This window comes from Vidua macroura, chromosome 17 (assembly GCF_024509145.1).
Source record: "Vidua macroura isolate BioBank_ID:100142 chromosome 17, ASM2450914v1, whole genome shotgun sequence".
Lineage (NCBI taxonomy): Eukaryota > Metazoa > Chordata > Aves > Passeriformes > Viduidae > Vidua > Vidua macroura.
In genome coordinates this window covers 3846877-3872907 of record NC_071587.1, presented here as the reverse complement: position 1 = coordinate 3872907, position 26031 = coordinate 3846877, and the positions used below count along the sequence as shown (strand labels likewise).

General features: G+C 42.9%; 1 protein-coding gene across 1 annotated transcript in view; it reads right to left on the bottom strand.

The window, feature by feature from the left end:
• The window catches only part of PTPRT (protein tyrosine phosphatase receptor type T), a 435197-nt gene that overhangs the window by 199468 nt on the left and 209698 nt on the right, over positions 1-26031 (bottom strand). The window contains exon 7 of the mRNA XM_053992839.1: positions 19537-19830. Within this exon, the coding sequence (XP_053848814.1) occupies positions 19537-19830 (294 nt within the window). The remainder of the gene's footprint in view (positions 1-19536; positions 19831-26031) is intronic.

Below are 26031 nucleotides of genomic sequence, written 5' to 3'. Positions count from 1 at the left end.
ATTCCTCGAACCAGGTGTGGTGTGGAGGCAGCACTGAGGGGAGAGGAGAGTGAAGCACTGCAGCAAAAGTCAGGGATGGAGCAGGACAGCTGGCAGCAGAGCCCAGAGGAAAAGCCCCACAGATGCTTCTGCTGGGATTAGCTGGAGCTCTCTCTCCTGCACGCCACGGAGCAGCAGAAGCTGAGGATCAGAGGAACAAAAAAGACACACGGAGGAGACAGGCTGTTCTTGACAGCCAGATTTCTCTCTTCTCTCATCAGACTTAAGCCAAAATAAAATGTGACATGAGCATGACAAAAGGTTATTCCCCCTTCCACAAGCTTCCTAAAGAAAGGAAGTGCAGGAAGTCCACACTCCCACACAAATTCATCACCCTCTGTCACCCAGAGCCTGACAACTCTCTTTTTATGAATTAAAAAGAGAACTATTTTAAATTCAAATAAGGTGGCACAGTTATTAAGTTATTTTTATCCTCTTGTGCACTTCTAGGACAAACTTTGAGTCCTCTCGCTTCCCAAGTAGATGCTTTTAATGCATGGAGGAGGAAATAGCACACTCAGCTCCTCACACCACTCACCTGAGCGATGCCAGAGTGATCAGTGCCACATAAGAACATATTAAAGAACCACAGAATGACAACAACCTGTAGACAAGTGACAAGAAAGAAGCTGAGCAGTGCTAAACTCTCACAAGTAAAGAGCAAAGAAGTAACTTCAGGTTTAAGTAGTTTTAAACTCAGTTCATAGCAAGATTAGCATTGATTTTGTGGGGAGGGAAAAATTATTCTTCTAAAGATAAATCTGGAGAATCATGGATGGCTTGTAAAATGGTGTCGAGCAGTTTGCCATAAATTTAAGGGATATTCAGTGCAGTAAGATCTCCAACCCAGATACCTAAGCAGAACAGAAACGTGGATACTTCAAGAACTGAAGATGAATTTTAATGACTGAAGAGAAAATTGAGATGGGAAATTGCCTTTCAAATCTTCTTCCACAGCAGTTAATGCTTCAAACTGCCACCTACTACACAACGAAACCTCATTTTGTCTCATCTTGTGATGGCAGAACCAGTAACTGAGAATCCATGTGACAACCTGCACTGCATCAGAAATGTGATAATTACTGCTTGGCCCAGGAGTCACACTGAAATCCACATTTGCCACAGGTTTTATTTATGTCTCTATTTTTAGCCCAGGTTACTTAATTTCCCTGAAATGACTTTCCCTATCCTGTGCAGGGATAGGGAGGAAGCTGCTCTGTTCTCTAACTAGGTTTTAGTGTCTGTTCAGTATTTAGGGTGAATAAATGCCACAACCTGCTGACCCTGCCATGAGTTACAGCCAAAGAGCCAGAAAAAGAACTCTGAGTTCAATGAAACACAATGCAAAGGGCTAAAGGTCCTCTGAGCAGCCTCTGGGCCAGGAAAAGCCTGATCAATAAATAGAAGCAAAATGGCAATAAAAGCATCACCACCTGATTCTGGGCCTAGAGGATTGGAACAGCCACTTGAGTGCATCTTTGCTTTTACAGAGACACTCTGCTGTTCCCTGCCCAGCTGCTCCTTGTGTCACCGAGTCCTTCTGGGAGGAACTTCCTTAGACAGAGCACGTTGAGACTGAGCCCTGACCCCACGCAGGTGCCCTGGTTCTGGATCAGCATCCAGCTGGGTCTGCTCTGCTCTGTGACCCACACAGCCATCAGGCACCTGCCATGGCCACCCCTCACCTGCCATGGCCATTAGCCACCTGCCATGGCCATCAGCCACCTGCCACAGCCATCAGCCACCTGCCATGGCCACCCCTCACCTGCCATGGCCATCCCTCACCTGCCATGGCCATCAGCCACCTGCCATGGCCATCCCTCACCTGCCATGGCCATCAGCCACCTGCCATGGCCACCCCTCACCTGCCATGGCCACCCCTCACCTGCCATGGCCCTCTCTTCCCTGCCACGGCCATTAGCCACCTGCCACGGCCACCCCTCACCTGCCATGGCCATCAGCCACCTGCCATGGCCATTAGCCACCTGCCATGGCCACCCCTCACCTGCCATGGCCACCCCTCACCTGCCATGGCCACCCCTCACCTGCCATGGCCACCCCTCACCTGCCATGGCCATCCCTCACCTGCCACGGCCACCCCTCACCTGCCATGGCCATCCCTCACCTGCCATGGCCACCCCTCACCTGCCATGGCCATCCCTCACCTGCCATGGCCATCAGCCACCTGCCATGCCCATCAGCCACCTGCCATGGCCACCCCTCACCTGCCATGGCCATCAGCCACCTGCCATGGCCACCCCTCACCTGCCAGGGTGACCCAGCAATTGCTGATTAACACAGCCACGGCTGCTGCTTCTCCCCACCGGGGTGTTGCAGTGACAAGCTAGTCCCCTGAGGAAGATTTCCTAGACTGAAATGCAATATATCACCGAGTACCTGCAGTGCCCAGCAGTGACAAGTGTGTCCCAGAGTGCAGAGCATCAGTTATGTCAGCTCTGGAGCCAACATGCTCTTCTTCTTCCCCTCTCCATTTCCAAATGTGCCATAATATTTACTGCTACAATATCTTCCCCCATCAGCCCTTTAACTATCTCCTATGGAGTCTAATTAAAATGAAGTATTGTAACACACAATCAACACTTGCACAGTATTGATGGAGACTTGCAGATGGTATCAGGAAGAAAATAGCTCCTCAGCACTGATTAGCTTGAAAGCTTAAAGAAGTTCCTCTATTTTCCACGTTCTATGTCAAGCTGAACATTTTGAAAATAGGAATGTTACACTGCTTCTTCTACACTTTAATTACAGTAGCACTTCACACTTGAACACCAGTGCTTAGAATTAGGCAATAATTAGGTGATTCCTCCTCTTTCATCTTCTACTTCAGCCTCAGCCACACTGAACTCAGTAACTATCTTCACGCTTCAGTTTTAGGTGGCAATTTTGGTGTATAAATAAATAAATATTTACACAGTGTCTCTATGAATTTGACAGCGATTCTCTGAGGAAGCAGGGGTTAGAAATGCAACTGAAGTAAACTGTGATATCTGGGGCTTGGATCCTCTCCTCCAGATTTTAATGCAGCGACAAAACAATGATCTTAAAACATTTAATGCCTCTTTGTGTGTTTAGAATCATAGAATCACAGAATGGTTTGGGTTGGAAGGCCAAAGCCCATCTCATTCCAACACCCTGCCATGGCAGGGACACCTTCCACTATCCCAGGCTGCTCCAAGCCCCATCCAGCCTGGCCTTGGACACTTCCAGGGAAGAATTTCTTCCTAGCATCTAATCTATACCTTCCCTCTTTTAGTTTAAAACCATTCTGGAAGCAACTGCAGAGACAAAATGTCAACAACTTACATTATTATAAAAGATACATTAGATGGGATAAAATAATGAAACCCTCCCCAAAGCTGCTTCTAAGCAAGTGACCTGACTTTGTGATATACTTGCCATGCATTTTACTCAGAGGTGACTTCCCTTTCCCTAGAAACAACTCTTCAAATGTACATCTTCAGGCAATTTCCCCCCCCCGTGAAGAAATTGTGTCTAAGGAATGATACAATGGCTGAGTTATTGTTTGAAAATTGCTTGTTTGACTCACCAGGCAATTTTTTAAAAACATTCATTAAAATGCAAAGGTCTTACCCAGACTTCACAATTTATAGGATGAAAAAAAAATCCTGTTCTACAGGGCCTCATCCTCCTAGGACAATTCCTAGAATCTGAAGGCAGCAGGATTCACCACCCACTTCACACACAGTCCAAAGCAAACAGGCACTCACCAGCTGAAAGCTGGGACAGCACTTAAAGGAAATAGAGATTTGAGACTGTGCTTTGAGGGAGGAGAAGCCAAGCTCTTATTCCCACAGGACAGAGCACCAGCTCAGCTCTGAAATTCAAATACTGCTTTTTCACCAGATAAGCGATAATAAAATTTAAAGAAAATAAAGGAAACAGAAGTGAGAGATGATAATGTAAAAGTTGAACAGCACTCAACCCAGCACTGCTATATCCACAGTGATCTTCACAGCACTCCCAACATCCACTGCTGCTCCCCTCTAAATTGAACTGTGCACATTTAAAAACCTCAAAAGCCACCATACACCAAAAAACCAGGCTGCCAAGCAGCAGTGCTTGCTGGAAGTCCTGTCCAACCTCCCCTCGTGGATGTCTCCAGTGTGGTGCATCCTCAGCAGTGGAGGACATGTAAAGCTCTGCACATCACACAGACTGGCGCAGATCCTGAGGCTCCCACGCTTCCCTTCCAGCAGACAACACAGAGCAGGGCTCCCTAGATAGTCTAGAGTGGTATTTTAGTGTAAGCAAAGCTAAAATTATAGCAAGCTGTATAATTTGGTGGGTACCTCTGAAAGAAACCCAGAAAGCTCAGAGGAATTGTTTGAGCTAAGTGTGATCAGAAGGAGCCACAGCGCGGCGTGTTCCCTGCGGCAGCAAAGGCGTTCCTGGTGCTCCGTGGGGACCTCGGCAAGAGGCACCAGAGCTTCTTCCACCTCCCCTGCAGCACAGCAAAGGGACTAAATGTGGGCTGTGAGGGCAGCTTTTCTCTCAGCAGCTTTTTGAGGGTGAAGAAAGCACTTCCAGCCAGGTTCTCAGCCAATCTCAAAGCTCTGGCTCCACATTCCACTCTCTGTTGACTCTCTTGGAGCTGGGCATGAGGGAGAACAAGGAACAGATCCCACAGAGTTGTTTAAACAATCTGCCCCCACCTTCATCTCCTTGACGCCTGAAGGAGACATGGAGCCACCACACATTTAAATAAATTCCCATTTTCCTGTGCCAGGGTATCACAGGGAAAGCTGCCACTCCAGAAAGGTTTTCCATCCTGAGGAAGAGGGATGCAGACAGGAGGGCACAGACAGCAGCCTGGAACTGCAGGTCACTGCCTGCAGTTTTGCATGGAGAATGAATGAGTGATTTGTGCCTGACACTTACTCGTGAAAGGAAAAGCAAGAGGAAGTTTAAAAACACAAAAAACACCAGACCACATTTCATGAGAGTCCATGAATACAGAGTGGGGAGAGGGTTAGCTTCTGACTCAGGGTTTTTGAGTTCTTTGGACCAACAATACTGTTTATCTCCTAAATATCACAAAAGCCAAGCAGGAAGGATTTTTAAGGAGAGACACAGTCTGGGAATCACTCAGCTTTGCTGCCCAAAATGTGACCACGTCACTGCTGTTTCTGTGCTCTGAATACACAGGAAGGAAACCTGCAGTGGGTGAAGGGGCCCAGAGCATCTCCCAGTGTCCTCATGCTCTCAGGAGGGAACAGATGGAGTGCTGCAGGCTACACTTTGCTACTGCAGCCCAACTCCTTTAAGGAAGACAAATTTGAAGGAAATGCTGAAGGTGATATGCCATTAGTACCCTGGTCCTTAACCCTGGGGACAACCCGAGGTAGGATTTGTTTCATAAAGTCTTAAAGGCATTTGAGTTTAAAAGCATTTCTGCCTGTCAACACATTCAAGTACATGATCAGAGGCAATGGCACTCCGTGACTCCTGTGCAAATCTCTGCACAGTCTGCAAGGGTTTGTCCTCCTGTGCTGAATACAAGGCATTTCTGCATGATGTCTCCAAGTCTGTGACTCAGGCAGCAATTTAATCCCATCCTGCTTTTCTCACCTAACCTCTGGAGGATAACCTCTTCTTATTTACCCGTGGTGGGGTCACACAAACACATCTGTCTGGGTAGGAATGGCTGGGTTAAGAGAGGAACTGTTAGGATTTGCTGACAACTGAAAACATCAGAGCAATCCAGTTGCAAAGGGTTGAAGGGACAAAAATGATTGTGCCTAAGGGGGTGGTTAACAGGGGATGGGTGCTGCAGTGAGAGAAATACACCCCCGAGGGAGGAAAAGCTGTTTTACAGGCATCAGAGGTTACAGGAGCCCAGCACGCTTAGGCTGGAAGGGACCCTAACACTCATCTCACTGCAACCCCCTGCCTTGGGTGGGGACACCTTCTACAAAGAAACTGGATTATTTGTGAGATTCTTTTTCATACCTTGAATAAGGGAAGTGTGCTGGAAAAAAAAACCAAACCTCTCTACATGTTCTTCCAAATATTGCTGTTTCTGAAGCGTGAGTGCTCTGGCAAAATTTAAATAAAGATTCATCCCTTTCCCACCAACCTCATCAAGTGATGACTTCACAGGAAAGAACTTTTGAGCACAAAATTCCATTTTTGCACAAAAGCAATGTCCGACATGGCTGTGTCACAGGCAGGTCAGAGAGCCTTCAGTTATTTTTGATGGACAAAGAGTACATTGCACAGAACATATATAGATTTGAATAATTATCTTGTCATTGAAAAAATGAGATTCAGGTATATTCTGAGTTTCTACAACTCCTCCTGTTTCCCCTTAACTTCATCAGCTTCTAAGTGGAGCAAATTCTAGGGGACAGTTGTGGAGGACGAGCCTCTAGACAGCTGCCATGAAAAATAGAACATTGTGCCCCCTGTAAAGATAAAAAGAAGGATTCTGTGCCAGGCACACTCCAGATTCTTCATGGCAGACATGACCCTGACAAGCTGAATAAATATGCATAAATAAAAGCCCATCAGAGTTCCAGAAGTGTGTGGACAAAGCTCTCAGACACAAATTCACATTGGAATTTTTGGGTTTTTTGGTGGCTGCCCCATCCCTGGGAATGTCCAAGGCCAGGTTGGACAGGGCTTGGAGCACCCTGGGACAGTGGAAGGTGGGGACATGGCAGGGGGGTGGCACTGGATGAGCTTTAAGGTCCCTTCCAACCCAAACCATCCTGTGATAAATAAGGCAAAAGGTGGATGTTTCAGAGCCCTGTGTTGTAAACAGGAGGAGGTGGCCACAGGACCTGATCGCTGCTGGAATATTGTGGGTTAAGAAATAACAAATGAACACATTTCTTCATTACTCAAAATCAAGGTAATGCAGTGCAAATATTTTAGCCCAAATTGATCTAACCAGAAAAAAAAAAAAAAACACAAAAACCAGACCTTTTCCCCAAACAAACTCAACAGCACTAAAGCAATTTAGAACAGAAAACACACCCCAACAAACAGTGCTGCTTGACAAGAAATAGAATAATATATAATATTTTATATTATATATAAATTATATGCTATATATTTATATATATTTTATCCTACTTTGCTATAGAATAAAAATATCCCCTCTTCTTTTATTATTTTTTAATGCTCTGACAGTATACCTTTAATGATGTTACCTTTGCTTAGCACACCTGGAGCACAGACAATGCTCTGCCCTCCCCTCTTTCAGTAATCAGCACTTGTTTTTAAAACTTCTCAGCATTTCACTGCCAAGGGACACCCCTGGGACAGACAAAAGGCCAGAATTGTGCATTCAGCACACAGGTTCATTCCTACAGCCTAAAGAGGACTTTAACAAGGTAATGTTCCTTCCAGCACAGGCCACCACAGTCAGGTTTGGAGATTATTTCTTATCATAAGCAAGAGCATCTTTTACAGTGGGACAGTGACAAATAGGAACATACAAACTATCACTCACACAAATTAATTAACCAAGTCTGAAACCCCAGGAGTGCTGACACCAACCTGTGAGCCTCAATCCCACGAGTGCCAGGGGAAAATTCTCTATAAATGCCTGATGGGTTGCAGCATAACACACCAACAGAATATGAAGCACCTGTTTGCACAGAGCCTGCTTCCAACTCTGTTATGCTGAGCTATTTGCTTCTGTTTGAAAATAAGTAAATATTTGCTCTGCTGTGCCAGCTGGATCAGGGGAAAGCTCTGAATTGCCTTTCCCAGACAGGAGAAGGCTGGCAGAAGGTGCCTGTCTGGAGTTCACATACACAACATTAATTGGAAGCAACAAGTATTGAAAACAGCTTCAGAACAGAAATGGGAAGAACAAAAGTAGATACAAAATTCATTTTCACTGTGCAGATTTTATGTCAGGTACTGCAAAGTTCATCTTTTAACTCTGTTGTTCCTGTTTTTTTAAGAAGAGTAGAGCAAAAGCCACAATCAAAAGAGCTGAGTTTTCACAAAGGCAAGGGAAGTTTTATACCTGAAACTTGTGCCTTGTCTGATTTTGAAGGAAAAGCTGATGTACTTTCTGAGATGTGATGGGAATCAGGGTTTACAAGAAACTTAACTCTTATCACCTGAAACCCCTTCCATCACCACGGAGCAAAATATAGAATGAAAATTCAGCACTTCAGATGTGGATTTTAATCTATGGCACCTATCAGACAACAACTCAAAAGACATTTATGCAATCTTAGAGCAGCAACTGCTTTGTCTGAGCTGCCATGAGACAGTTTTAATTCCATAGGAAATGAAAAACCATCACAGCTCTAGAGCTGCTTTCAGGCACAGATTCTTTAACGAAATAGGATTCTTTCTGTCCAGGAAAAAGAATTGTGTGGATCTTTATACAGAGGAATGTGTTATGAATGTAAACATAATCACTATACCAAAGGGGCCTATAGAACAGCAAGTGGAAAGATTTATTCCTATAATAGTTTAAAAACGAATCCATCTGAAGGGGATAAAAGCGACTGTGAAGATCTGTTTTTATACAAATACAGAAGTTCATACCTAGCATTGCCTTGATGCAGCATTCCTTGTCTTAAATTCAGCTTCCCACTCCTCTGCCCCAGTCCCTCCTCTGTTAAAACAGCCAACTTCATGCCAACAGTTTATCTTATTATTAAAAATGTTCTTAAATACAGTTATCACTTGAAGGCTTCATCTTCCAAGTGGTGGAGTTCCTTGATATATGATTTAATCTTCCAGCTCACCAAAGATTTTTGTTGAACTTCATTAATGGACAAATCAATTTCTGGTGGTTTGGATCTATTTGTAAGAATTACTTCCCTTCTGGTTTCTTTTTTCTTCTCTAGGGAATGCTAGGAAACATCTCCAAATGCCACAGGGAGGAAATGATGACGTTCAGGCTTTCAGATTATGTTATCTTGTGAGTTGTGGTCTCGCTTTCAACCCCCTTCTGATGGTCTCTGCACCAAGACTTTAGTTTAATAATTTGAAGGATTATTGGCAGCTGAAATGAGGATTTCTGGATCTTAAGCAAAATACATTATAATAACAACTGTCAGGCTGATTTGGATGCTCAGGCCTCTAAGTCTCCCCAGCAATATTTCTGTACTTTGATGCAGTCACAGCTATGGTTTGTACTTCAGTATTATTTCTGAAGTTCTAAAATACTCCACAGCTTCACATTAAAAAAAACAAAAACAAACAGCTAAAGGAAAACAAATTAAATAAATAAAAGTCCAAAGCTTTTAAGCTTTTAGCTTATGAATCTAAAAAAACAAAAATAAGTTAAAAGGAGTTGAAAGCATTTCCTTTTCCTCACTACACTCAGTTGAATAACAAATAATTAAAAGAGTGGCCAAGTGTAAAAACTGCAATCCAGTCCCAAGGCCATGGCAATCAGCTGGATCACAAATCCACAGCCTGGGCAGACTGGGGGTCTTTGTTTTTCACCTGTAATGGGAGCTGTGAAGGGATCCCAGAACTCCCCAAAGGGAATGAGAGCTCTGCTCTGGTTTTGTCGTGTTCAGGTACTGCCTTTAACAGGCAGCTGAAATGCTCGTGGACAGAATAGGTGGCTAGAAATGACTTTTAAAAGTCCATTTTCAAGCTCAAACAATATGAAAATGCAACGTGGTGGTGCAGACAGACAGGCAGAGCATTGCCAAACGGGTTTTGCACTCTCATGCTCCATCTGCTGGTTCTGCAACACGATTTAAGACTCCAAGCTGCCTTTTCCTTTTTGTCCCCCAGCTGTGCAAAGCCCCTGCTCATCTGCATGAACTGCCAAGTGTTAAACAAGAAGTCATGTTCATCTCAACATTTCAGAGTCCACTGGGAAAAAATAAAAGGGTAAAATATTTATGACAAAATGTAAAACATCTAAACATATGAGGAAGAACTCTGTTCCTAAATGCCTTGCAAATGCCTCAGGGTTAAAAGCCTTAGCATGGTAAAAATGTAGTGCTCTCTTCCATTTTGCCTCTGCCTGGCTTTTGTACTCTATGTTAAAGCATCCATGAAAGCCAATTAATGTGCATTTTATTCTTTGAAACGTTTAAAAATTGGCCACTTCCAGCGTATAAAGTCTCAGCATCTCTTATTATTTGAGTGCTTTTCAATGCAGACTTGTGTGTATTAAAAACACGTTTGAAAATGAAAGTCATTTATGTTTCAGCTGCCTTTGGAAAAGCAACAAGAGAAACACAAGCAGGAAGCAGCACTTGTCCCAGGACAAAGATGGGATCATGACTGTGCAAATCCTGAATGGATGCTTTGCAAGGATGGGGCTGCCATTGATTCCCAGGATGAGTTATGGCACAGAGGAGGCAAAGGCACGTCCCTCTGGTGCTCCTGAGCCCCCGTTCAATGGGAACACAAACACAGCATCCTCCTTCCCCAGCTCCCTCCCACTGACTGGGCTTTTCACACTCAGATAAAGCCACAGCTGGAAGCGATCATCTCGTGCACCCTCGGAAAGCCAACAGAGGCAGTAATAACATGGTAATAAGGGATGAGATTTTATGAAAGATGCCTCTTAACTGAAGGCTAAAAGACACCATGCAATTTAAATAAAATTGCTTTTAGCAGGGGACCAAGTGACAATTGAGGAAAAATGCTTGGCCTGTTTTTGTAAGTGGTGGGGCAGATTTTCAGTGGGTATAAAATGCTGACTTGGGCAAAGCAGTGCCAGGTTTGCATGAGCCAAGGAGTCACATTTTTAGGCCCACACTGGAGAAACCCTTAAACTGAGAATGCTGAAATGAAGCTGCACAAGCAAGCAGGGAAGAAGTTATTAACACATCAAATATCTGCTTATGTTGCTTCCCTCCCTGTACAATTTTGTTAAGCGAGCTTAACACAATTATCCAAAAGCACACAAGAAAACTCAACCACCATTGTGTTGTGCACAAAGAACCCAGCTCCCTGGTTAACCCAGGCTGGCTGGGTAACACAGCAGCTGAGGCAATTTTGGTTTGGTGTCTCTGGGCACCACTTGTGTCCAGACTCCAGTCCTGAGTATCCAGAATCATTCACGGGCCTGTCCTGTCAGTGACCTCGTACAGAGCCTTCACGTGTGCCCAGCATATTCACACAGAATCACTGAGGTTGGAAATGACCTCCAAGTTCATCAAGACCAACCTGTGGTTTACCCCCACCCTGACACCCAGCCCAGAGTGCCACAGTCAGGTGCTCCTTGGACACCTCCAGGGCTGGGGACTCCACCACTCCTTGGTTAATGTTTAACAACTTCCAGTGTTTAACCATCCTTTCCATGGGGAAATTCCTGCTGCTGTCCAACCTGCCCCTCCTCTTGCCCAGCCTGAGGCCATTCCCTCTCCTCCTGTCCCTGTTCCCTGGGAGCAGAGCCCGACCCCCCCGGCTGTCCCCTCCTGGCAGGAGCTGTGCAGAGCCACAAGGTCCCCCCTGAGCCTCCTCTTCTCCAGGCTGAGCCCCTTCCCAGCTCCCTCAGGATTCTCCAGCCCCTTCCCAAGACATTCTCAAGCACCTCAAGCTGCAGAAATACACCCTTAAAAAAAAAATCACCCAGCAAAATACCCAGAAATACACCCAGCTGGTTTGTATTCCCTCCAAATTTGATTCAAACCCACTTTTTCCTGAGAAGAGCAGATGTTCAGCTGCCTCACATCTATAACACCACAAAGTCAAGCTGTGCTTGAGGATTTTTCTGAGTCCAACAAATCAGAATGGGGTTTTGTTGGTTTTGTTTTAGGCCTTTTTGTTTTGTTTTCTCCCCTCTTCTTTTCTATTTTTGCCTCTCAAATTAAGAAGAGCTGTTTGGGAGGAAGCCTGGACAGAACAAAGGAGACAAGAAACATCAAAAAGAACGGTGTCCTAAATTCAGCTGGTATGAAAGCAAGAGCTGGGAAGGTTCCCTTCTTTTGGGAGAAGTTGTGAAATCCCACCATTAGTGAGAACAGTTCTTGGCATAAGAGCCTTATGCCTTTCTGGAAGTTGTCATCTTCCTGACCAGCCTGCCCACTCCAAAAATAATACTAAATTCAAACCACATTCTCGAAAAATATTAAATTAAACAGCAACAGCATCAGGCAGAAACAATGTGATGTGGAAATGAATAACTAGACTTCCTCCTAATAAAAATAAAAATAAAACATTTCTGGATAACAAACCACCTTTGCAGATAAAAAAAATAAATCCCTGGAATTTAAATCCATCGTGAGCAAAATCCCTCTGGAAAAAAAAATAAATTCCAGACCAAAGCACTATTGTGGCTGGATTTATATTCAGAACTGTATTTATGCAGACTAAGATAAGGGCAATCAATCCCCAGGCCCCAGGACAAAAAGCTGATCTTCTGCAAGGATCAGGATAAAGAAAATTCCTCACCATATGTCCCATGGTTAAAGGCAATAGGGAGCATGCTTTGGGAGACTCAGGAGGGTTTGGGGATTGGTCAGTGCTGGAAACAAATACCAGATTTATGGCAAACTGATGTGCTCCAGCAGTAAATCCCAGCCTTGCCTCTGCATGTTGCTGCTTTCCCACACATGGGATTTAGTGCCTGAACTCTGGATGGATCAGAGCCTCACAGCAAACCAAGGGTCCTGTCAGCTCCAGCTGTCTGGCTTTTCGGGAGTCCTGCATTCCCTCAGCCTCTCCAAACGCACCAAAGCACTCTGCTCCCCTTTCACCTTTCCATCTCCTCCCAGATTCTTTCTGTCCCATACAGGTTGTCACTGTTATATCTCAGACAAGAGCTGCTCCTTCTTTCAATACTTTCCCAGTAAATAATTCACAGATCCAATCTATCCTCTATTCTTTGAAAGGTGGCTTTCCAGGGCAACCACATTGCTACAAACAACACAGCCATAACTTGATCCTGCTGGTTCCTCAAAGAAATGCTTTTTGCTTCAGACACTTCTGTGGGTAAAACCAGCTGTAACTTGGAGAGACACCAAACATACATTTGTCATCACCTTTTCTTTTTTTCCCCCACATTTTTCACTTATTAATCAAAGGCTAGATGCTGTCTTTCTACTCCAACAAAAAAATAAGTGAGGAGGGGGAAAGAATAAAACAGAAATCAAGGTATATTTATCTATTTAATCAAATTTGCAGGGAAAAATCATCATCTTGCATGCAAAGGGATTTAATCCGTTAGGATGAAGCCTCTGTCTTTCAGCAATGCTATCAGGCTGTTTCCAAGCACAAACTGGGGATCAAGGATCAAAATGAAGGAATATTGTATTTCTGTAACTCTAATCCCTCTGGCTGACATGCCAAAGGCTATTTGAGGTGGAATGAAATCAGAGCTTCAATCATCAAGGTAGGGAATGTCCCTGGAATGGCTTTGGGAGATCCACAGACCCAAACTCAGACCTGAGGCTGTGCCATTCCCGAGGCTGCCAGAGCTCCAGGAGTGTTTGGACACATCTCCCAGGGGTGCCCAGGGTGGGGCTGTTGGGGTGTCTGTGCAGGGCCAGGGGCTGGACTGGATGATCCTGTGGGTCTGTTCCAGCTCAGGAATATTCTAGAATTCTATGATAAAGTTTTCCTTCACTTGCTAAAATAGCCTCTATTTACCCCATCCTCTCAAGTTAAAGTTACAGGAGATTGGAGCCAAGAGTTAAAATGTAATATTAATAGGGAAAATAATGTGTCTTTCAGCACAAGGCTTAGAGTAACTCCAAGTCTGTGAATCAGTGATTTCGATAATACCAAAAAATCAGTTGTACAGAACACTCTTTCAAATCACTTGATATGCTTTTTGTACAGTGCTTTGACTCATAGATCTGAGTTTTAATTGTTTTTTATTATAAGCTCGAGAAAAAAAAAATGAAAGCAGCAGTGTAGCAATCTTGAATCATATTTTTTCACATTAACATGTGGAAGTTTCCTATTCAATGGGAAATATCACCTTAAAATTGAACCAGAAAAAAAATGGTTTTGAACTCATACTCAGTGCATGTGCTTATGGTTGTTCAGTTCATATATTTCATAACAGTGTGCAAATACCTTCTTTTTTCTGTAACAGAGCAAAAAAACCAGAAATATTTTCATAGATTTGGAACTATTCTCTTAAACCAACAAAAAATGGCAAAAGCTGCTTACTACTGGTAAACTGCATTAGATTTCATGGCAACAAAGTCACCTGTTAACAACCACCAGAGGAAGAAGTTTCCAACTACTTGGCAGCACCATATCAAACTCAATGTTCAGATCATTTGCATTTGTATCAGCCACTGTATCTGGGCTATTTTCAAAGTGAGTACCGAATTCAGCCCCATCATTTAAGGCTAACTTTTATTTCCCTAGGCCTACACCAAAAATTGAGTATTGATCTTGACAACTGCTCTTTTTGCAGGAGCTAAATCACCCTGTGGTGATTAAGGCAGTCTCCAGCAGCTTATCTGAAGGGAGAGGCTGCCTGTGAGCCATGGGAATTTTTCACAGGAGAACAAACATCCTATGAGCACAAGCCTGTTCCGTGAGGAATCATTGCCCTGTGTTTTCTTGGGGGAGATGTTGGGGTTTCTCAGCAATTTTCTCCCCTCCCATTCCTTACCACACAATTCTGTCAGACTGAAGTTTCCTTCTTCCAAGCCACAAGGTTATAAAACTATCCCCATTTTACAAGTCATTTTACAACCTCCAACAACAACATCCAAGTGTAGAGAATTATAAACTCACCACGGCTGGAAAAGCCCTCTAAGATCAGAATCCAGTCATTAACCTTAAGCCACCTGTTGTCATCATCCAAAAAGGCAGAGAATTATAGAGTCACTGAGGCTGGGAAAGTCCCCTTAGATCAGAGTCCAACCATTAATCCAACACCACCATGTGGGACATTCACATTGTCTGGACAGAGAGACACAATTCTGTCTCCCAGGAGAAGCACAGAGAGAAGAAGAGAAAACAATCTTTATCTCTGCTCCTCTGTTTTCCCCATGTGGAATGTGGTGTGGAGATTGTTCACCTGCAGTGATTGCTGGGCTGGATTCTGGTGAAGGTTGTTTGGGGTCAGTGCCCAGTGGGATCCAGCTGTGGCTCGGGCTCTCAGCAGAGTCACGAGTTGGAGTTAGCTGATAGGTAAGTAAGAAGTAAGTGTGTAGAATAGGATAGTCTCTCTTTAAATAGTATATTAATGTAATATAGTATAGTTTTAATAAAGCTATCCTTCAGCCTCCTGATCTGGAGCCAGACATCAGCATCTCTTCCCGCATTTTTCTGATACACCACGTTCACATCCACACACCTTTTGAACATTGCCAGGGATGGAGGACTGCCCTGAGCAGCCTGTTCCAATGCCTGACAACCCTTTCAGTAAGGAATTTTTTCCTAATATCCAATTTAAACCTCCCCTAACATAACCTGAGGCTTTTTCCTCTCCTTCTGCCACTTGTTCTCGGGGAGCAGAGCCTGAGCCCCACCCGGCCACAATCTCTTTTCAGGGAGTTTTAGAGAGAGAGAGAGAGAGGATTCCCCTGGAGCTCCTTTTCTTTAATCTCAACAGCTAATGAAGATCAGACAATGTTCTAATGAAGCTAAAGGGAAGCAAATGTTCAAGGCAGCCTTTCCAGACAGTATTTTAATCAGGAGTAAGTATTGATCATAAAGAAATTATTTACTCTGTCCCTTTATTAATATTCATTTAAATATTACTCTTTGGCCTTGTTTTTCATGTGAGTTTGCCCCACTAGAAGCAAATAGTTTTCAGATGAGATTCCCTGCAGGATAATGACCTCAAAGGCAAACTTTACTATATTATATTTATATTCCCTTTATTCCATCCACCAGAGCTAAAAACAACTTTCCCCCTATTCTTCCTTTCTGTGGAATCTGAAGAAAGGGGAAAAGAAAAAAAAAAAAAAAAGCAGAGGAATAGTCAATAAGCACAGAAAAGAAAATAAGCCTCAAGCTTCCCAAAGCACACACTTGTGAACAAAGGCCATGGAACAAGGATTTTAAAAACTCTGTTTATCTATAGAGGATGGCTAAAAAGGCCCCACACTTAGAGAACCAGTGCTGAATACAAGGCACTATTGGGAACTGTGTTCAAACACTTTATTCTAATCCTGTTATCTCCTCAACCTATTATTTTGGAGATAAACACTAATGTTTTATATCTATCTTTCCTTTAACAACCTTCAACCCCATGTCTGGTCTTAATCTTAACCAAACTTTCTCTTTTCCCCATTCCCTGCTGACAACTCTTCCCTCTGATTGACACTTTACTGGGTTATGCCTCAAGGTCATTTCATCTTTTCCTATCCCAAGTCACAACCTATAACAGTCCATGAAAAAAGCAAACTCAAATCCAAACCACAAAACTTGCAAAAAACAAATGAAAAATCATTTGTGCAGGGTTTGCCATATTTTCTGGGGGTTGGCTTTCCCTTGGAGGATGTATGCTGGGATGTAATTTTCAGTATTATTTCTATAGATCAAATATTAATTAAGTCTTGTAGTGCTGTCTTGTAAACACCAAAAGCATCACCAGTGGGGTTACATGCCTGGGCACATACTGCTAACAGAAATTTAGGTATTATCCAGTTTAATAAAACTTCTTTATGCTCATTTGGAGCAGGACCTTCCATAATTACCTTATAGGTTTTATCTGATTTAAAAAAAAGCCTTTCAAGTCCATATAGACAACTTCCATTCAGTGTGATCAAAATCTGAAACTAATGAATGATTTTGTAAGAGTTGTCACGATGTCTGAGCTCATGCTGGACCATCCTGGCCATGCATTTGCTCTGATGCAAAGCTGACAGTCAAGAAACAAAACAGACAAGGGCAATTTTGTAAATGAACTTCTATTGCTTGGAGTGGAAGAGAAGCATGGTCCTTCCCAAATCCTCCTCATTTTCATCTCTAAATAAAAATCTTATTGCAACTTGTACTTGAATTAAAGGCCAGCAGTTACTCAGCCTCCCCAGAACAAAACAAAAAAAAATACAGTCTCTATGTGAAAAGGGCCTGGGCAGAGTATTCAGTCCAAGGGATATTGACTTCCCTCTCTTAGAAGGTTGCAGCCACCTTCTGTTTATTGTCACACTAATTTCTTGCAATTTAAATAAGTAAATGTCTCTCCAGTGCAGGTGATGTTCTCTACTCTTACTTGTGCAATCAATTTTGTTACCTTCACTTGTGGCCCTAATAAACACAGCACAACACCAAACAGTGCAGTAGAACTGGGCTGCTCCAATCACCTGCTCATTGCATATAAATATGTAGGAGATTGGGACTTCCCTCTTGCTCAGAAAAAGTAAAGACAAATAATAAAACAACCAAAAAATTCCCATTAAAAAGAAAAGCAGCATCATTCATCCCTCAATTTTAAAACCCCTCAATTTTCCCTGATGTCATTCATTAGGTACTCTTAGGAAAATCAAGGCAGCAGAGCTGTTTTCTCAGTTCAGCACATTTTTGAAAATCTTCACCATGAAAGTTTTTTGTAATTACCCTCAAAATGATGTTTTGAAGGAGTTCCACGATGTATGGAGATTGGAATAATGAGTTGCATTTTCTTGTCTGTCATTTCAGTTGGCATTTGGTGAAATTGTACATCTTTAGCTATTAAGTCTCTCCCTTCCTCCTGGTCTACGCTTAGATCAAGATTATTACAATTTCTCCTACCCAGTGCCCTAAACAAAACATAAATGCCATCACCATCAATCTCAACAATGACTGTATGACAGCTAACATTAACAGAATGACCTTCTCCAGTTAGGTTTTCATTAGTAAAATAGGATGGAAAACAGAAAGTGCCTCAGCTTTGCCAATTTGAACAAATTATCTACGTCATCCTTCTCGGAGTCAGTCAATACCTGAAGTGAGCAGGAAACTCAGCAATCTGGGACACAATATTAAGCACAAAGTCAACTTTTTTTATCTTAACTCCTGAATTAAGCCAAACCCAGCCTTTTTTACAGGTAAGGCAGAGAGGCTTGCAAGTTTGGCCGCTGCAGAGAGTGTGACTGCAAAGTGACAACACATCAACTCCAGAGCAAATCTGAGCACATCACATTTCCATCTGCAAATGCACAGCCCGAGACCAGGCCTGCAGTGACTTCAGGTGTGGTCAGACAATTTGACCACACTAGGAAAGGAGAAGAAAGCAGAAGGTGAGCAGCAGAACATGTGCCAACTTCCCAAACAGGGAACAGGACATAATCCATGTCACCTCAAGCTTTCCACACAGCTGCTGCAAAGCCTTTAACATCTGTGTTCTACCAAAGGACAGGTGCTGAACCAAGCAAACACCTCCATGTCAGGGCCTCGTGCTCAGATTTATTTATTTTTAACCAAATCTTCTCAAAGGGGGACTAATGTTCACTAATTTGCAACCTTCATAGTAAAGGATGTGCCACCCAAAACACAATCAGCCTGCCAGGCTTCCTCCCTTGGTAGAGAGAGAGGATGTTGCTGGAAATGTTCCTGCCACTAACATTGCACTGTCTAATCCCACCCTAGGATGATTTTGGGTGTTGTGGATGCCTTCTTCCCACTTCAGATTTGCTGTTTGATCAGAAAAAGTAACAGGAAACAGAATGTTCTTATAAGGTTTTCACTTCTTAAATCCACATGTTCTAAACCACTAATTTGTGGGGAGGGAAGGAGAGTTTGCACCAAAAGGAGAGAAGCCTTTTAATCCCTGTTCTTTGTTCACACCATGGTAAGGACCTTGCAAAAATTACAAAAATGCGAGAAAATGAAGTTGTGTGGTGGAAAAAAAAACCTGTGAGGCAGAAAAGTGCTTTGCTCATCCCCTTGCCAGGCACAGGGCTTGATTTCCCTTAATGGCTAATGATTAATGTATGACAACAGGATGAATAGCCAATATATCTGAAACATGAGCAACATCATCCCTCAGTTTTTCATGGGAAGACCAATATGGCTTAGAAAGAAAGATAGACTACTTCTGTCCCTGGATGAGAGCTGATCCATTCCAATATGAACGAGAAAAGGACGGTGCTGCGAGTGTTTGAGCACAGTCCTTTGTCAGAAATGAGGAGGGAAATAGAACACAAAAATGTATTTTAAATGTTTACTATTAAAATTAAATAAACTCAAATTATTTATAAATTATTAAATTAGATAAATTATAATCATTAAAAATATTATTTTTAAAATTTCCTCCTTCACCACAATGTACTCAATCTGATATCAATGTCAATTTGTTAATTTCCACTGCAGATCCACTATCCAAGAACAACATAAATTTTGTTCTGCGCTTAGAGGTGAAAATGTTATCACAGCCCGGTCTTAAGAACAATTTTCTTACTGCAGAACTGGTTGGAAAAAAAAGTTCTTTGCCTAATCCAACAGAAAGCAGCCTCACGCTGGGGCAAGATAAACCACAGCATAAAACCAACAGTTCTCAAACACCTGCCTGTGGAATAAAACAAAATATTCCAGGATGCATCCAAATTCCCAACATCAGCTCGGAGCCCTGCCGGAGCACCTGCAGCAGGGATGTGGAAGCAGCAGAGCCCTCACCTGCACACTTGGTCCTGGTGGTGAGGGGGGGTCCGGGGGGCCCCGTGCCCCCTTCCCCGGGCCGCGTCAGCAGCACCCGGATCTCGTACTCCACGTCGGGGTCCAGGTGCCACAGCTTGTAGTTGGGAGAGTCCACGATGTGGGTCTCTGCCCAGTTGCCCGTGGTGGTCCTGTACTCCACCTCCTTGAGGATGATGGGCCCGTCGCCGATGATGGAGTTGGCGTTGGGTTTGATCCACAGGTACGTGGCTCCCACGGCCAGCAGCTCCGGCGGCGCGATCGGGGTGGGAGGCTCTGGGGACACAAACGAATCACAAGGAGTCAGAAAATGTTGTCCGAATTTCCAGCAGGTCTCTGTGCAGTCCCAAAACCTTTTGTAACAAAGGCACGATTTCCCCCTCTCATTTACCAAATATTTTATATGAATTGAAGCTGTTACTGGAAAGAATTGGGCTTGGGGTGTTTGTGCTCAAATTTGCACTGGGGGTTGTGTTACCAATTAAAAAATACCTGTGAAAATACAGGAACCACAAAGCAGCTTTCTGTTTTAAAAGTGCCTTTTAGATCATCATGAGGTTTACGCTTGTTCCCTTTTTTAAGCATGTGAACAACAGCACTCAACATTTTGGAGAGTGAGAGAAAGAAATCCTAAATAAAGACAATTGAGTGCCCTCAGCACAAACCATGAATAAAAGGGTTCCAGCACAGCCCTCTCTCCCATGTGGCCTGACACAGCAGAATATCCCAGCCACTGATCGTGGTGCTGTGGTTCAGCCAAATTCTCATGCTTAACATGACACAACTAGAGGAAAACTCACATCACTTTTTCATTTTCTGATCTTACCCCCCCCAAAAAAATAGAGAATAACAACAGGATGTTGATTTTCTAATCAAAGCACTGGCTGAGACAATATTAGCAAATTTAAACTTCCCAGGCTCAGCAGCCAGGATGCTGTTGGAACTGGCTCTAAGTGGGGCTCTTGGTAGTTCAGAATAAAGAAAACTCCAAGGCAACCGTGAATCAACACCTCCTATGGTGTTTGATTGCAAAGTTTGCTCAACTTCATGGGCAAAGGTACTCAAGAAAGTCTGCATGAGACCTGAGGAGTGCCTGGGTGTTTGAGAAGCAGTATAAGGAGGCAGGAGCCAGCTACTGAGTACCACCTCTGTGAGAAAAAGCAATGCAAGATGATAAAAGACATCTCAGCAGCTCCCTTTGATGGAAGCTACCAAAAAAAAAAAAAAATATCTACAGAGCTCTGGCTGCCTGCCTGATTTTTATTATTCTTTTTCCCCTCCCTGTCAGTGTAAATAACACTAGCATTCTGGAAACCACATGAATAGCATACACCTTGTGGCTTTGTAAACCTGAGCTGAACTCTGCAAGATCATGAGCAATTTCCTGAATCTTGCCTAGCCTTCCCTCTGCCACACTCTAATGTGGCTTGCCCTCAGCCCAGAGGACACAAACTCTATTCTCTTGTGAAAATCAGGTGACCAAAAAAAAAAAAAAAAAAAAAAAAAAAAAAAAAAAAAAATCAACAGAGGCTTAAAACCATGTTACAGGGTGCCCAGAGAAGCTGTGGCTGCTCCATCCCTGGAAGTGTCCAAGGCCAGGTTGCACAGGGCTTGGAGCAGCCTGGGACAGTGGAAGGTGTCCCTGTCCATGGCAGGGGTGGAACAGATGAACTTTAAGTCCCCTTCCAACCCAAACCATCCTGTGATCTCTGTCTCAGAAAAAGAAACACATAAATGTTACAACATAAGAAATTTGGAGTTCAGTGGGAGTCATTCTAAACCCCTCTCTTCTAGAAATGATTCCTCAAAGAACTCAAAGAACTGGAAGAATCCAGTTCCACAGAAATGTGGAAGAAAGGACTTTCAGTACCACATGATGGGAGGAAGATTGGATTTTCCCCTCAGGATAATTCTTGCAGGTTAAGATCTGCTCAGTGAAGAGAAAGAAACTGTTGTACAAAAGGATCAACAGAAATTATGCTTGATTTCATCTCCTTTAACTGTTTACAACAAATCATTCTATCTCCTTGGGACTAACTGCAGGAGTTGTGCGCTGTACCTCTGGAGAAAAAACAATCTGAATTGTAATTGCAGCAGGTATCCAACATGAACAAAAATCAGTGATGCCAGATATGCTTTCTGTGGAATGTCTGTTTCTGCTTTAATTCTGCGCTATTCCATAACTCCTGCCAGAATCTTTTTCTGATATGAAATGCCAGGCTGATTATGTTTTGACTCACGAAGTTATTTCTCCAAGAAAATTGTTTTCACAAAACATGTGGATACATTTTCATTAAAAATCAAATGAATATAGATCATAAGCAGTTCATTACTTGTTTCTTGGTGCAAGGCAATTAAAACAGAGTCTTGGTTGTTTTTATTCCCAATGCAAAAGCTACATCTTACAAGTCACATCATAGCTGAACACAAGACAAATGAAATATTAAACTCCATTCTCCTGGGCTGCAGATTTCAAAAGCAACATGATACAAGTTACTTTGGGATTTGATGGCAACTTAGAAGAGATTTATGGGACTGAGCTTAATTAATAGAGCAGTTTATCCTGCTAAGCAGACATGAAGATCTCATCTAGCGAGTTCAGTAACTACTGTTGCCAAACAGATTTAAATTACGATGTCACCCAGCACGCCCATCTTCCCTGCTTCTGTCCCAACCCAAATCATCCCCACCAAAAAAAAAAAAAAAAAAAAAAAATCATGGTGACTCCCCTTCTTTCCCTCATTTATTTTCCCCTTTCTCTACCACTGAAAAAACAGGTGCTATAAGATATAATAAAAGTAGGAATTTAAACTGTTGCTCCTGTTTTCTGAATTGAAGGAACTAAGATAAGCAGCTGTTCCAGTAGTTTTTAAGGAATCAGTCCCACCTCACTGAAAATAATGAATTATTTCCTACTAGCACCAATTGGAGCAAAAGCTTTTACTTTTTTAATATCACTCTGTGCCAAATTACTGCAAGCCATCTAAACAAGTTACCCATTATTTAGCAAAACTGGCACATAAAGGAGAACATTTTTTTCTCTCAGTTACAAAACCCACTTGCCAGTTACAGATGACCAGCCTGATGTTATGAGCTCACTATTTTAATTAAAATCTCTGTTTGACCTTGATTAAACAAACATGGTGACAGATTGGCCTTGCACACATGTAATTGTGAACAATCATATTTTAAGCCCCATTTCATCCCAACACTATTTTATATCACAAGCTTTGCCTGGCTTGGTGCTCCCTTTCAGCCACTTTCACACCTCCTCCAGAGAGGAAGAAACCAAAAGCTTCCCAATAACCAGCACATCTGGAACTGGATTGCTGCCCCTGGGATATCCAACTGAACCCCAGACTTGGGAATGACATGGAAAAATGTGTTTATGGGGGTTCACTTAAAAAAAATATATAGTTCGGGCTCAAAAAAAAAAAAAAAAAAGAGTTTTTGACCATTGGTATATTTTATTGAATCTAAAAACAGGTCCAGTTGTGCAGACACAAAGGAAATTGAGGTGTGCCTTTCTTCTGCTGTTAGAACAGAAAATACAGCTCCTGTCTGCAGCTCAGAAGGCTGAACACTGCTGGAGCTTGAAAATGACATGAATTCTAGCAATGCAAAGAGTGTGAGAAAACACAATTAACATGAAGGACCAGAATAGACCAAACGGAACCCCACAAGGACCAAGTCCAAATCCCTGATCCTTGCAGGACCACCTCAAATTCCATCATTCATTGTGACAGAACCAGGGTGATGGCCTTAAACTGGCAGAGGACAGGGATAGGTTGGATATTAGAAATTCTTGCCTGTGAGGGTGGGCAGGCCCTGGCACAGGGTGCCCAGAGCAGCTGTGGCTGTCCCTGGATCCCTGGCAGAGTCCAAGGCCAGGTTGGATGGGACCCTGGGACAGTGGAACGTGTCCCTGCCCATGGCAGGGGTTGGAATGAGATGAATTTTAAGGTCCCTTCCAACCCAAACCATTCTGGGATTCTACAGTGACAAAGAGCATCATCCAGACACTTCCTCACTCTTACACTCTTAGTACCATTAACACACTACTTTCCAACTATTGTGGAAAACAAACGTATTTTCCTCTTTGGCAAATATCCCTGAGTGTTTCTACTCTACTGCTGGAATATTTCTCTATTTGGCTTTCTAAGCAAGGCAATTCTAAGCAATTTTTACATGATGGAAGAATAACTGGCTCCATGAATCCTTAAGGTGCCACTGGGAAGACTGAAAAACTAGAGAAAAATCCTCAACAACTGTTACCACTTTCTCCTGTGAAATAATCCATAAAGAAAGACATTACACAAAATGCAATCTTAAAACAGCTGGATACATCTCCTAAACTATGAATTTTATGTGATTTTTTTTAATTTCTCCCTTTTTCATAACAAAACCATCTGATAAACTGTACAGATAAGGTAACCATAAACTGTCTTTGGCATGGCTTTAGACAAAAAGAACCCTTAATGTCACAAAACTCTGCTGTATCAGCAAGTGCAGCAATTCCATGTTTTGTTTTCTCACATGCACGGGACAGAGCACAGATTGTAAAAATAAGATCAGAAGAGATACAGAGGTTCTTATTCTTTGAGGGTTGAAAAGGTGAAGATGGGACCTGCCGCACAAAGACCTTTCCCTGACAAGCAGGATTTGTGTTTTCCAACATGATCCTGATCATGCCCCTACTCTTGGGAATTATAAAAGCTTTTCTCACCAAGTCCTAAACAAGCAGCTGCAGACTGTGCTTGTCAAACTGATCAGGATGGGACTGAAAGGCAAGGAAACTGAATTTTAAGCTTGTCAAAACTCTTTTAAGCAGAAAACACAGAATAAAAAGTATCTATATAATTTTCTACACAACAACCAGACTGTCTGAGCAGCACCCATGGGCACCTTTTCTGGTTTCATACAATAACAATGAGTCTTCAGAGCTCTGAATGTCAATATTTATACTGGCATTGCTTTTTTCTCACACTTCCTACCACTGTCATAAATGCAGCAGGTAAATTTAGTTTTCTAGTGATGGTCCAAACTTTCCATTTATTACACAAAAGAAAAAAAGCATCTGGATTTTACAATATTTAGCCTGAGAAGATTTCACTGTGCTGAAACTGGACTAATAGATTTTGTCTAAGAGAGCCATTCAGATCTGTCTCTCAGCACTGTAACAGGATGACAGCAGTGGCATGTGTCAAGTGTTATAAGAGTATGCCAGCAGCAGCAATAAATGATTCATTAATTCACCTGGACAGGTAAATTGCACCAGGGAATGATATGGTCTGTCTGAGCCCCAGGAAAAGTGCCCAGAACCAATTCTGAAATCAGCAATTCTGAATATTTAATTAAAGTTAAAATCCAGGAAAGTGAGAGAAGGGGAAGATTTAGAATTTCTCCAGTGTAGACCAAGGGGCAATGCTTTCATAGGTTTATAAATTTCAGAGGTGCAAAACATTTACTGTTTGGGTTTGCACCCATGGACAGAACATTCCCAGCAGGCAAACATCACCTTTGCACCTCTTCCCCTCTGAGACCATTCCTGTACTGTGGGATGGAGCTCTGCTCTTTGGATCATGTGACAAATTCCATGTCACTGCTCTCCATCTGCTGCTTCTTCCCAACACAGAATTAACTAATGCAGCAATAAGTGACATTAGTACTCTGTGATCTAAAACACTCATTTGCCACAATAATGTGTTTTTTTTCCTTTTTCTTGTCCCTCAAGAGCTGCTGCTTCTGTCTACAGAGGACTCACCACACCTTTAACGTACAAAAAGCAAGGGAGAAAGTAAAAATAAGCCAGAAAATGTGAAAGAATTGAGCAAAGTGGTCAGAGAATCAGCACAACAGCAATGAAAACAAGAGGTGAGCAGAATCCAGGGGACAGCAATCAATAATACCAAAGAAAGCCAGTGGAGCAAGAAACCAAATACTTGGCAGGATGCTTGTCTTCTATCACCCCCTCAAAACCCCAAACTCAAAAACTACAGCCTATTCCCTCAACATCTCCCAACAGCACAGGTGCAGTACACAGCTATGAAGGGAGAATTTGACCCATCAGCCTGATAAAAACAGAGAAAACATTCCCTCTGTATTTTCCCCTCAAGAAGAAGAGGAAATGCCCCTTGGTGACTTGAACATGTCTTCTAAACTAAGCAACTGGGCTGTCAAGGATTAAAGAGAACACAACAGCCTTTACAGGAGCTACTGCAAAGCAGGAGAAAACCTCTTAACCCTTTCCTGAGAGCACTGCAGTCACCAGGCAAGGCAGCTGGAAAAAAACCCTGCTGGAAGAAAGTTCATCTGTATCAATGTAATCTTATCAAACGTGTACAGAGTCACCCTGAGTGCACAAAGAGCTGGTACAGACCCAGTGCCTCCTGCCAGCAATGGTGTGAGAGGCTAAAGGAGGGGGGCACCAGATCCCAAGTGGGAATTACAGCAGCATGCTAATTCATTAGCATTTCA